At 38.5% G+C, this 14,206-nt stretch overlaps 1 protein-coding gene across 2 annotated transcripts in view; it reads left to right on the top strand.

Moving 5' to 3' along the window:
• The window catches only part of immp2l (inner mitochondrial membrane peptidase subunit 2), a 537,230-nt gene that overhangs the window by 342,201 nt on the left and 180,823 nt on the right, over window positions 1-14,206 (top strand). For both annotated transcript variants that reach the window (XM_043709514.1, XM_043709513.1), the window contains one exon: window positions 3,946-4,011. In XM_043709514.1, coding sequence (XP_043565449.1) covers window positions 3,946-4,011 — 66 coding nt within the window. The remainder of the gene's footprint in view (window positions 1-3,945; window positions 4,012-14,206) is intronic.

The following is a 14,206-nucleotide window of genomic DNA, read 5'->3' as shown; positions in this document are numbered from 1 at the left end:
CCTTTTTATATAAACTGACATTGAAGTTTGAAGCAAGTCTTTTGCAGCTAGTACAAGAAAATTAATAATCTTGTTCCTTTTGTCTAGATATGACACATTATTGTATTTTCCAAATGTGCTGTGCTTGCTTAAAAGGCTCATGGTACATTGAGAAATTTGCTATCCCTCAGGTGTAAAATAAATTTCTTTTGTACCTAGTCTTTAATGAAAGTACATGGCAGGAGTCATTTCTCTATCGTTGGACAAGAGAGGAAAAAAAATCACCTCATCTCCCTGGTGGTTCCTTTTGCTCCCTTCAACATAAATCCACTGTCCGTGTTGGTGATTTCCTGGCATGGAAACTGTTTCATGGCATCACTTCCTGTGTAGAGAGCTCTTCCTGTGATCTTGCTCATTTCAGTGTACTGTTCAGTTTTAGTTTGCACTATGTCTGCTCAGATTCCAAACCACGTGTGTTGTGCTCTCACACTTGGAACTTGTTTTTACCATATTTGTAAAAGGCTCTCTGATCATCAGTCACAACATTGTTTGTGCAAATTAAAGGAAATTGCCCATCTAACTAGCCTAAGCAAGGTTAAAATTTACCTTCTTTTAATCTGTCTAAGTGAAAATCACAAGAGATTTGATTTATACATGACTAGCTCCAGTATCTATACATGGTAAGAACAGCTTAAGATTAAAGTCAATTTGAACGCAAACAGGGGATCATAATTTTATACAATGTTTTCTTATTTGAAAGCTCTACATTAAATCCTGTTCCCAAAAGGTGAATCTAGATTTTGAAGAGTTCGAGTTCTGAGGAAGGGTCACTTGATCTGAAATGGTAACTTTGACTTCTCTTGACAGATGCTGCCAGAGCTGCTGACTTTTTCCAGAAGTTTCTGTTTTTGTTTCTGATTTAAAGCATCTGCAGTTTTTTTCAGTTTTTTGTTAAATCTAGGTTTTCTGCTTTCCTCTCTTGAAGGTAGCCACAGGATATGGGACCAGCTTATCACTGAGTCAGACTGACTCCAGAGCACTTTAAAAATGTTGGCTAGGACGTAATTCCAGATTCCCAGATTTATTGCCAAGTTTTCACATTTTCACCAAAGCCTTTTATGCTTTGTAAGCACACACTCTGCATTCACATCTCAGCTGGCTCCATTGTGGAAATAGGCATAGCCTCTCCTCCTCAGTTTTAACCTGCTTGGAGCGGATTTTTTAAGGACTGTAGTTCATCATAGATCAGAGATGTTGTGATCCATAGTCTGCATGAGAATCCAGTTGAAAGGTCCTTCTCAAGCTGCCCACTGCTAATCTATGCCCTCCTTCTCACCCCACATGCCCTTTATGCACCTATACCTAGATATGGCATTTGCGTGCTGAGTCACACGCAATACATTATTTCAGAGCAATGAACTCTATATTGACAATTATAAAAATAAGCTTTGGAAAAAGATTCATTCATAAATTTTCACTACATTGTTTTAAAACAATGTTTGAAAAGTACTCTTCACTGCAGCCCAATAAAAACTAAATCATCCTTATCCTTTATATTAGATTAGATTCCCTACTGTATGGAAGCAGGCCATTCGACCCAACAAGTCCACACCGATCCTCCAAAGAGTAACCTGTCCAGACCTTTTCTCCATACCCTATATTTACCCCTGGCTAATGCACCTATCACTATTAGCATGGCCAATTCACCTGACCTGCAAATCTTTGGATCTTTAAATTTCCAATATCATTTAAGCATTTGTAAACAAATGCTACAAAATTGAGAGCTGAGATCAGACAGCCAGAGCAGGCATTTCCAAACAATAATGGTTGTCTGCACTCTCAGCTAAGCCTCATTATGTCTTCTTCATGCCACAAGTTGAGATAGAAACAGAAGTACAGTTCCATTCAATTGTGAAAATAGTGCTCTTTAGTTGTGCTGCTCCATTAACTTTGGGGAAAACGTCATCCAGTTAGCTGGTTCACCATTCAAACTGATTGAATTACATGAGGCTGCTGTGCTTATGAACCAAAATTGGCACACAAATTAAGTTTTCACTCTTGCAGTCTAATTAATCTTTTAATCACATAGCTGTTAATTATTGCCACTCAACCCCTCTAATGCTGAAAATTAACCATTACTATTTCTTCAGGTTTTCATTGTTGTTAGAGATTTTATGATTTTAAAAAATTTATTTTTCTGCCTCTCTTTTCTATTGTAATTTTCTCTCACTTGCTTTCTCTCACTGATTTGAAATTGAATCATCCATTCTAATTAGCACTTCCTTCTTTGTCCTTGCCCTGATAATTTCACAATATATCAGTATGACTGGTTAAAGAGAGATGTCATTTCTTGTCCAGTTTGTTCAGCCTCCAGCTATCCAGTTACCATCACTGTAATGTTATCAGATTGCATTTTCAGCAACGTCCCAAACAAAACATTAAAAACCTGAATACTCAAGACCAGTCTAGCTAATGCCAGAAAGTGTTAAAGTGTTAAATACAAATGATAGGAGACCAATTCAAACATCCAATCACAGTCACAGCATTGCTATGGTGCAGAAAGAGGCCATTCAACCCACTGAGCTTACACTAGTCCAATAGTGCCAACTTCCTGCCTTTTTCGCATATCCCTGCACACCATTTCTATCTAAAAATCAACCATGGCCTCTTGAATGTCTGACAAACTACTGTACAATGACTATACTGAGAAGGAATGGCCATTTGTTATAGGAACTTATAGCAGTGTTGTGTCTTTCAAAAGAGTAGCATATAAAACATATAAACCAATACATGAACATCATTTAATTCTATTTGCGTTCACAATGAAACTTTACTTATCCAAGGTGATAGCTGTTCCTGAGAGAGGATGCAGACACATTGCAGTTGCAATTTTACAGTGACTGATTATTCCTTTACACAGCCTCTATTAAGGGCTGCCACCTTCCCCAGCAGAATCTGCTGCTACATTCAACCTTGATCTCTGTGGCAGGCATATTCTTCTGCCCTTCTGCTGCTTCATCAGAGTGCCGAGAAACATTCCAAACGTTTTATAGTTATGATACCTGACAAATACCACAGGCAATGAACAATTGGAAATTATTGGGGGTTGTTACCAAGCTTAATAGCTTGTTATTTCGTCATTTCAAACTATATTTTGATGCCGGTTTGTATCCCAAATTTGGGAGTCCTGTGTGATGATATGGTATTGCTGGTCAAACATCATCACAATATATGTTATTTTGCCAAGTTTTTGTTTGGGGTATTGGGCACAAGTAAATTCCAGCCTCTATGCTCATAAGTGGGAACCATGATGCCTATCAATGATTGTTTTTAAAAAAATTAGTTTGTTTACTAGTGCCCTTTGGGCAAATCTGACATCCTCCAGTCTGACAGACATACTCTCAGAAATGTGGTTGACTCTAAAATGCCTTGGCAACTCACTTAGCTTAGGGGCAATTAGAGATGGGCAAAAATTCATGGCTTTGCCAGAGGAGTCCAAAAATAAATAAAACTTACATTCTTCTTGAAAAATGTTATGGGATTTTACACTGCATTAATCGTTGGTTTATAAGCTTGTTATGCTTTAAAATGTGGAAATATTTGTATGTGGTATGAATGCTGTGATGGACATGTCGTTCAGTTTGGTTTTAAATAATTTTCCCTTATCTTGCAACTATAAATAATTTCCTGATTTACTTTGTCACACTATTCAGAAGAAGTTATTTTGAAAGCCTCACAGCCAGTCATTTTTTTATGTATTGCTTTTAGATGATGGAGTTGGTTTCTGATAAGATGTAACTTCACAGTGGATCTTAACTGTGATTGATACAGCATGTCAAGGAGCACAGTGGCTCCCATATGGCTCTAATGGTCTCTATTTCTGTTTTCTAATTTCAATGAGTTTCTTTAAATGAATCGAATGTTAGAGGACATAATGGATTGTATAATCTTGTCCTTTAATTTTAGGTCACCTAAAAATCCAGAACAGAAAATAATCAAGCGAGTGATTGCCCTTGAAGGAGATATCATCAGGTAAATATTCTATTCTGTAATGACTTGGTTCTTAAGGTTTCTGTGATACGTGACAGTTAATCAACTATAAAACCCAGCTGAATGTCCATACTGGATTCTTGTGATTGCCATGGTGACATATTAGAAAGACCACTTTGTTCTGTTGCTTTTTAAGAGACGTGCTGCCTTTTCATGTTCTGACAAAAGTAAATTCAATATTGCTCATCTACTTCTGATTTAAGACTAAAATCCTAAATATCTAACAAAACTCCCCCGGCAGGGAGAATGTATATTTTGCCCATTTTGTGGTTGGTTTTGCCTGCCAGGTAAATAACTCTCTCAGTGGCTCTCACAATCTTATATTAAAATGGTTCATCTCTGCAGTTCTGCATTGCAAGGTGATCTTGAAATGTGAATCCAAATGGCAGGCAGTAGCAGAACTAATAGGGTTTTGAAATTGATCACCATGGTGGTTATGAGATTTAAATGAGAAATGGACAATAAATGACTCTTACCTTTATCATTATTCTTTTATTCTCATTCTGGTTATTTTGACACCAGGTTGGAGTGCAGAACATTTATTGATAAAAATTAATTGTTTTTAACATGGTAGATAATAACTGATTAAATATAATGTTTGTGTCTTGCACTTGGTTTTCTTGCAATGTTTTCTATTACTAAAACATGTAATGTATCTCTGAAGACTTATTGAGTATCAGTTTCTCGGGAGCTGTCTTGGTGAGCAATGTTTAAGCTATTTATGTAGTGTTGTGTAACGGATCTGACACAGTCAGGATATTATGCAAAGATCAACTCACTTGTATAGGCATTGCCAGAAAATGGCTTAGGTTATCAGTTCTATTGACAAAAATGATGGATGAATCTAACTTGGAAACGAAAAACAGAAAATTAACAGCCGATCAGTCAGTATCTATAAAAACAAAAGGTTTATTGATGTTTTCCATCCTTCACCAGAACTGAAGAGTGAAAGATAAATAGCATTTTACTAAGCTTGGAAAAACATTGAAGAAAAATAGAGGTGGAGGAAGACAATTATCACAAATGATACTCCTACAGATTGCTTAACTAGGTGGAGTGATCTGTAAACTCCTTAATCAAAATATTTGTTGAGATAAGAAATAATTTGTGACATGGAGAAATATAAAAAGGCAAAATAATATGCAGATCATGTAAGATATAGAGATACTCTGACAATGAAATCAATTAATGATATTTCTGTTAACCTTTACAATTTACATGTGGTTTGTGAAGTAAGCATACGGTAGAAAACTAGAAATATTTTAAATATTGTGTGATTGGGTAAAATGATTCAAAAACTATGTAATGTATTTCCCTCTTGATGTCTGTCATTTTTAATTTGTCCTCTCTAATTCTATATTTTCTTGTCTATTCCTTGTATCCTTCAGTCCCGATTTTAACAGAAAATTAATAAGGTATGGGTGATAGGATGAGCATCAACCCAGTTCTCAATCCCTGATATCACTCTTAAGGAATCTGGATATTTTAACACGTGTTCGTTATTTGAATATAATTGAGCGATCCACCATATTTTGCGAACTGAGCAGCAAACCCATGTTTATGGAATGATTCCTGATGACTCTCCTAAGGCCTACTTAAAGGACAGTTAGATTCGCTTCTGCCTGATTCATTTGTTGTATTACTACACCAGGGTTCATTTAGATGAATGACTCTTTGCAGCGCTAACAATGTAACAACAGTGACTACACTTCAGAAACACATCATCAGCTATAAAGTGTTTTGGGAAATACTGAAGTTATGAGAGCTGGCATATAAATGCAAATCTTTCCATTTTTATTTCTTGCTTGCTATCTCCTTGTATGTCCTTGTAGGGGAATCAGGGCAAGTGGGGAACCATTGTCTTCTACCATCCCTGATATCTCTCCAGGATGAATATTCAGCAAGTCTTCAGACAGGTGCCTGAAAGAGTCTATGTCAGTAGCATCACCTTAAGTGCTTGGTCCAATAGCTTAGCAAGGATGAGGTTCTGTGATCATTTGCACAAGTGTTGTGCCGTCTAAAGCCTCTGCTGTTCTGTATGTATCGCCATACCCATGTAATTGATCAATTTGCAAATGCTACCTGCATTTAAACAGGAAGTGTAGAAATATGGCCCAAAAAAAGGGTCAGCATCTCCCAAAAGTTATCTGATATTTATGTTATGAAGATGTAGGAGTACTGATTGTTTAAGAGCGTGGAAAAGCTGGCAAGGACTTAGAGAAACACCGAGTACTGGAAAATTTAAAATATAACATTTGGTCAAACAGCTAGATTAGTTGGGTTGCCTGGATACAAAAACAAATTTGAATTCAGCCAACCAGTTTGAATTATGCCTCAAGATACCAAACTCCAATCGAGTTTGAATTTAGTATTTTGACAATATTAAAACCAATGAAACGATCCGATGTTTTGGGGTATAAATATTAGACATTTTGGAACAGTTATCCAGAGCGGCGAAGAGAACTGCCAATCACCAACAATTCGAGGGAGACTTCTTGCAGAAATATCTGCTCTCTTAAAGTTAGCTTTACCTATCAACAACCTGTGAACCAGAATCCCTAAGAAGAAGAAAAGAAGACAGGCAAATACAGAGGACACTCGGCAAGTTGACTGGTTTTGAAACATGATTATTGTGTTTTGGTAAATCATAATTGGGATTGTATTGTAGAGGGGAAGGTAAAAGATAGGTTTAGATAAATGAGTTGTAAATAGTTGTTCATTATTCTCCATTAAACTTTAAAAAATAAACTTGTTAATTTTTACTTTAAATAGTAACTTTTGGGATAGTTCTTTGTCTCTCAAATTTTCACAGATTACAGCATGGGGTAAATCTTTTCTGTGTTGCTGGTTTAAATTAGTGGGGGTCGGGGGGGAGGTTACCCCATGTTGTAACATTTATTAACAGAGTGCTCTGGAACATAGAACATAGAAAAGTACAACACAGAACAAGCCCTTTGGCCCATGATGTTGTGCCGAGCATGAATCCTACTGTAAAATAAAATAACTTAACCAAGCACCCCTCAATACACTGCTCTCCATGTGCATGTCCAGCAGTCGCTTAAATGTCCCTAATGACTCTGCTGCCACCACCACAGCTGGCAACACATTCTATGCATTCAGAACTCTGTGTAAAAAAAACTTCCTCTGACGTCCCCTCGATACCTTTCTCCTAATATCTTAAAACTATGACCCCTCATGCCAGTCAATCCTGCCCTGGGAAAGATCTCTGGCGATTGCCTCTACCCATTCCTCTCATTACCTTGTATAGTAATACTTTACAACTTCACAGTAATATTTTAAATATCACGTAATGAGATCTGGACTTCCATTGACCAAAGTGCTATCAGTCTCAGTGAAATCTTTCTGATCCCTAGACTTAACCTTGTGTTCAGGAGTCTGAAACTAAAGAATTGCCTTCTTAGTACTACTGTCCTGTAAAGTCATGGAAGAAGAGAACCAGTAGTAGCACAAACAAAAGTCTCAAAGTGATATGCCATTGCAGAATGTTATTACACAGCAGTAAACCCTTCTGCTAATTACACCAAACACACAGAAAATCTCACCTCGCCTTGTAATCTGTTAAAGTATGAGTGACAGAAAGCTATCCAAATTCTACTATTTAAAGAAAAAATATCAATTTTATTCTTTAACTCTAAAAGTGAACATTAAACAACAACTACTTACAATTCTATACCTCCTTTCTCTTAAAGATTTGTTTTTACCTCCCACTCTGTAATAATATACTGATCCGATAAAAACCACTATTAAAATTACAGCAACTTAATTTTCAAAACCAGAAAGCAGCTGTCATCTCCAGTGTCTGTCTTCCTCTGTATGTAGAACATGTATAAATTGGTCTTCTGCTGCAAAGATGTTTTATATGAAAAGGTACCTTTGATAGAGAGTGTTTTCAGGCAGTCTCTTGATGGCACTTGGTGCTCTTCCTCTGGTTAACTCTCAAAATTGGCTTATTTAAACCCCAAACAACGGATCGGCTCATTGGTTTGATGCTGTCAAAAGAGTAAAATTTAAATTCGATTAGATTAGATTCCTACAGTATAGAAACAAGCCCTTCGGTCCGACAAGCCCGCACCTACCCACCGAAGAGTAACCCACCCAGACCCATTCCCCTACCCTACACTCATCCCTGACTATTGCACTTAAGACAATGGGAAATGTAGCAAGGCTAATTCACCTGACCTGCACATCTTTGGATTGTGGGAAGAAACCGGAGGACCCGGAGGAAACCCATGCAGACACGGGGAGAATGTGCAAACTCCACACAGATAGTCACCTGAGGTGGGAATTGTGTTTTAGTATCCTGGGGCATAATTTAAACTGATTGGTTAAATTCAAATGGTGGTCAAAACAACTGAGGTGTCTAGTTTACAGTCAAATGTTACATATTTTCAATTTTCCAGTGCACTCTGAGACTGCTAATCAGTCATATGACAGTTGACTGCAAACTCTCACTGCCATTCACTCTCTCTTAAAGGTAGAGTACATGCCTTCAACTTCATAACAAGAAGACAACAAACCATTCACCATTATCCCTTTTGGAAGTGGTGTGTTTTGTGCTTTTGTTTTGCCAATTTTATATTTCCATAGTCCAATGAGTTCCAAGAGTAAGGTGAGCTAAATTCCAGTTATGAACTGTTGTGTATAAAGAGGTATTTAACCCAGATTTTCACCCTATTGCTATCAAATCTTAGTTTCCTCTTTGCCAGTGCTATCACAAGCTTCAAAATACATTATAAATTGAGTGTGATACAGGTTCAAAATCCACTGTGGCGAAGGGTGAAATACGACTTCAATAAATTAAAGAGTAATCCAGTAGTGACTATCTAATAGTTATTGTAAAAACCCAACTGGTTCACTAATGTCCTTTAAGGAGAGAAAACTGGTCTGGCCTATGAGTGACTGCAGATCCACAGAACATGTATAAATTGAATTAAGGTGATGATTATTGCCATTCAAAATTCTGGTCAGTCTAGAGAGTCCTGACTTAATTCACCATTTGGACACATTGTGTAGGGAGTTGGTCGCATCATGACTGGGCTCTTCGCCAACTAATACCTAGAACATAGAACATTACAGTGCATTACAGGCCTTTGGCCTTGATGTTGCGCCGACCTGTGAAACCAATCTGAAGCCCATCTAACCTAAACTATTCCATTTTCATCAATATGTTTATCTAATGACCATTTAAGTGCTCTTAAAGTTGGCTTCTGAACAAAAAAAAGACTTTCAGCTAATATCTAATATCAATTTGTGAATGACAGCGCTTTGTGGGAAGGATTAACTTAGGAGGCATTAGTGGGTGGTATAACCTATGTTTTGAAAAGCATCCACCCCAGTTCATAGGTTTTCAATGATTACAATGTTATATTCACACTGCCTCAGCCCAGTGATGCTAAAGGCACAGACAGCTCATGATTCCTTGTCTCTCTTATTCTTCCTGTGTCCTCTTGAAATCTGTGCAATGAATTTCAAGTGAGTCCTTTTTGTTCTTTGTAGCCCGAGGCTCTTCCTGTGTTGTCATGTCCTGATCTTGTTACTTCATCCATCAATTCTTCAATCTTGGTGATCACCCACGGTCAAGACCCAGGCAGCATATCCTTTACATATGAACAGACCATTGTTAACTCTTTGCTGAATAAACATTCACAGGATTGTAGACCCATGATTCTTGTTACAATGTGGTTCCATTTAACTCAAGCCACACAGAAAGTACACATCTAAAATTAGTTCTCCACTACCCAAAGAGCAGACACATAAAAAGAGTTTGTTACATAAAGACTAAATCTTATGGTTCTTTTGGCTAAGTTCAAGTTGAATCAAATTCTTCCGAAGGTTTTGAGCCATGAGATTTAGTGACTTTTCTCACGGTATCTTATGAAATTGATCTCATTAATTACTTACCAGCCCCTTTCACGTCCGATTGCTGCCACATTTTACCACATGGCATTCCCAGAATGATTCGCAGTTCAGCAGACATCGTAGTATTCACTGCCATCCTTTAAAGCTCTTTGTGCATCCATACAAGTGCTATCCGTCAAGATGTGCCCTACATGGTTCCTGGCATTTGCCCTGGACCTGGCAGAGAGGAGGGGCGTATATCAGCACCCTGCTTTGCATGGATGTTCCTTGCAGTTGTGCTATATGGGGTATACAGGTCTTTTTCCCAGGAGCAGCAATCACCTCACTGAGGCCTGTTGCCAGGCTTTGTGCCAGGCTTTGGCTGTGCACTAAATGGCACAGCAAGGCAACAGTGTTATAAGCCCAGTATCTCTGACTGATGGGCCAACACACAAAAAAGCAAGGCAGTACAATGCAGAGGTGGTGTGAATAAAGAGATAAGGATGAAGCAAGTGAGCACTATGCCAGTGAGGGAAGAACCTAAAGATGATGCCTGGTCCAGTCCATGAACTGGGTGCGTGTTCCTGAGCACACAGTGTCCTTGCTGCAACATTGCAATGATAGTTGCCAGAACATTGAAGTACAAAAGAGACCTGTAAGTGAATTGGAGCTATGCTATAAGATTTGTTAGAGACTGATATGTGTCAGAAACCAGTGCCTGTGTGACTGGTATCCTTGGAGTGTGCCCTGAGATATTAGTACCTGGTTTCCAACATAGTGGTTGTTTGGAGTTGCGGCGAGCTAAATCCAATAGATACCCTCTCAGGTTTCCATGTTGAGTTCTCCAGACATCTAATTTGTTTGGTAAGAAGCGAGGCTGAATATTAATATGGTGAATTGTTCAGTTAACAAGGTGTTCCACAAGTGTCAGTCCCCATAAATTGGCATTTTGCTGCTGTCCAGTGAGAACCTCACTCACCACTTGTGAAAAGTTTAAAAAATGGCGCTATGGAGATGGACCTCACCTGACTTTTCCACACATCTTGCAATTGTCCACATTGCTTCGACAGCTATAAGATCCCACCCATTGTATAAAAATACAAAAAGCAAAAAAAGTTTCATCTTTCCTTCTCGCAAGACAGTCAAACTATAGATGGATGTACAACAGAGTGAAAAGGACTGCTGCTTTGCGGTTTCTGAGAAAACTGGGAAATAAAATTTCATCCTGCATCCCAGAATCTATATTATATTTCAAAGGAAGCTAATGTGCAATATTGTTAGCTGGGCCTATTCAGGAAGTCTCCCTGAAGGGTTTACTGGAAGAGTGTATTTCCTGCTGGCAGTGAAATCTTTCCATTGTAAGCTATTATTTCTACAGCTTCCTTTATCAACAAGACATTATAAAATATCTCTGCTGGTTTCTTATGGCCCTTTCAAAGGAGTCTTGGATGAATGCTATAAATGTTTGCAAAACAATTGCTGTCAGGAAATCTGTAGAAATTCCAATTGTTGTCTGTCCAGTGTGTGTCATCATCTCACAAGGTTTTATGCAATATAGGGCTTTTTGCCTGACATTGGAACTGTAGGGTGCCATCCAAACCCTAAAGTCAGTTTGAGGTACTGGTTTGCTTGTGAATGTTACAGCTGATTTTGCAAGCAATACATTGTTCAAGGTACTGAATTTTCATGAGTTGAGTGCAGCTCAGTCAACTAACATAGTGGCTAGTAGCATTGTTTTTTTGCATTAGCTAATGAAAATTGATCTAGTTTCCTTGGTAAATTGCGAATGGTGTGTATAAATCAACAGAGTGTACAAGTTGAAATGCATCTGCAGCCGCCATCATTATCTGTACCCACAGGTGTGTTAACCTACAGGACATCAAATCTAGAGGTACTGGATTTCAAACATGGCCCATCTGACATGTCAGCAGGTAGAACATACCACTGGTTTAGTTTTCATGTTCTTATAATGCTATTAACAAGTAAAAGAGCTCTCAGATATGTAGTACATGAACAGTGGTACAAAATCAGACCATACTGTGGAAGATCATGAGAGAAGTGGGGCAAGGACAATAATTGCTTAATTTCCATCTCTTTCAGGAACAATAAAATCTTTCACCACCATTCCCCCACTTAGCAAGCTGTATTGTCAACATGCCCTAGTATCTACATGATGAGAGTGTGACAGGACCTGTAAAACAATCCTCAAATTGCACTGACCTCAAGATTCTGCCAGTGTAGCAGACGCTGGGTCAGCAGATGAATCCCTTTTCAGAGAGGTCAGTCTTGGGTTGGATACCTCCCCCTTTCATCTAACTTCTTATAGGTTTAAACCTACTAACTTCTTATAGGTTTTAACTCAGACCATGGCAATACAGCATTTTTCAGGCTTCCAAAATGCTACAGCCCATTTATCTGTCCTTCTTGTGGTACTGCAGAACATTTCATTTCCCTGGAAAACAGAGATTGGCTTTCTATGCATGAATAAAGAATCAAACCATGTTGGTGAGAAGCTACGCTCCATCCTTCCCCAATGGAAAATCATCCTGGGGAGATATCAGACAGAAAATGGATTTAGTGTCTTTCTATGGAGAGTTTTTTCAACCTTTCTGCTATTTCCTAAGCTTGTTGATGTTGGATAGCCTAGAGCACTCAATAGCTTGTATCTAAGCTATTGGGTTTTTCTGGAGAGATGATCTTACTTGTTACCAATGAAGTGGTTTCCGAAACAATGTTGCTACAGCTAATCATAATCAAGATTTAACCATTGAAAGGCTCAGAATAACATCCAAAAGAGTACTGCAGATTTTTTAGCTTCTTGCAATCTTTTCTGCCTGAAATTGCATGAGAAAGTCCAAATGAGAAGAAGAGGCAATCTTTGGCTCATCACTTTATCTAAAACAATGAGCCAAACCTCTCAGCAATATTTGTGAGCATCATTCTTTGAGAAAATTATATTATTGCTTCTACCTCTACCTTAAAAGAGTGGACATATTAATAGTCTTGAAATTCTGATGTTTTTGATGTTGCAATGATGTTGTACTGGCACGTGATACCAGAATTGGGGCAGAAATAGGATTTGAACAAAGTATTAACATCTAAATAGTGTCTTTCACAACCTCAACATTCTAAAATGTTTTGCAATGAATGGAGTACTTCCCAACTGCAGTCACTTTTCTGATACGTGAAGAATGGCATCCAATTTGTACACAGCAAAGATATAAAAAACAATAAAATAATCATATTATTATTGTGTTATGAACATGTTATGTCTTCTTTGATTGATGTGAGGCTGAATGAAGGAAAGGTGACACAAACATTCAGTCTGCTGATGTTTGGAATTCTTCTGTTCCATCAGCCATATACCTGTGCTCAGGGTTTTTCTGATTGGCAGTAACCAAATCCTTCTTGGTGGTGGAGGTCTCTGCTTGAGTAATGATCCTGATACTGGGTACATGATTTCGAGTATTGGGCAGAGTTTTCTCTCCAAGGAGTGGAAAACTATTTCTGAATCGTGAACTCACTTCCAGGCAAAGGAATTATCTTGCATGAGGTCAGCCTTTAATTGGTGGCAGAGAGATGTTTGAGGAGAAAGTGAGGTCTGCAGATGCTGGAGATCAGAGCTGAAAATGTGTTGCTGGAAAAGCGCAGCAGGTCAGGCAGCATCCAGGGAACAGGAGAATCGACGTTTCGGGCATAAAGAAGGGCTTATGCCCGAAACATCGATTCTCCTGTTCCCTGGATGCTGCCTGACCTGCTGCACTTTTCCAGCAACACATTTTCGGCAGAGAGATGTGCCATCCATGTGCCAGTCAGGTGAATTGGCCATGCTAAATTGCCTATAGTGTTTGGTGCGTTAGACAGGGCTAAATATAGGATAGGGGAATGGGTCTGGGTGAGTTAATCTACAGAGGGTTGGTGTGGACTTGTTGGGCTGAAGGGCCTGTTTCCATACTAAAGGAAATCTTTAAAAAAATTAAGGATGCCAGGCAGGCTCTCGAAGCTCTGGCCAATCAGACACCTTCCTGATTTGAATGAAACCGTTGGCTTAAATGTAGAGTAAATAAGGTGTTTCAAAGCGGAACTGCCCTCTATACAGCTTTATTTAGACTTCAGTTTTAAAATTGGATTTCATAATTCACCCAATGCTAAAGGTGTGTATGTGGTGGCCTTACACCCAGACAGTTAAGGAGGGTCTGTTGGACCGGGTATGTTGGACCCTCATTCTGTTGCTGGAAGCCATATCCATGCACTTTAGGCCATAGTCCTGACGAAGGGTTTCAACTCAAAATGTTGACTTTGCTGTCTGACCTGCTTA

Source organism: Chiloscyllium plagiosum, chromosome 19 (assembly GCF_004010195.1).
Source record: "Chiloscyllium plagiosum isolate BGI_BamShark_2017 chromosome 19, ASM401019v2, whole genome shotgun sequence".
NCBI lineage: Eukaryota > Metazoa > Chordata > Chondrichthyes > Orectolobiformes > Hemiscylliidae > Chiloscyllium > Chiloscyllium plagiosum.
The sequence above is the reverse complement of the archived record's forward strand: the minus strand, read 5'-3'. Positions and strand labels throughout refer to the sequence as shown.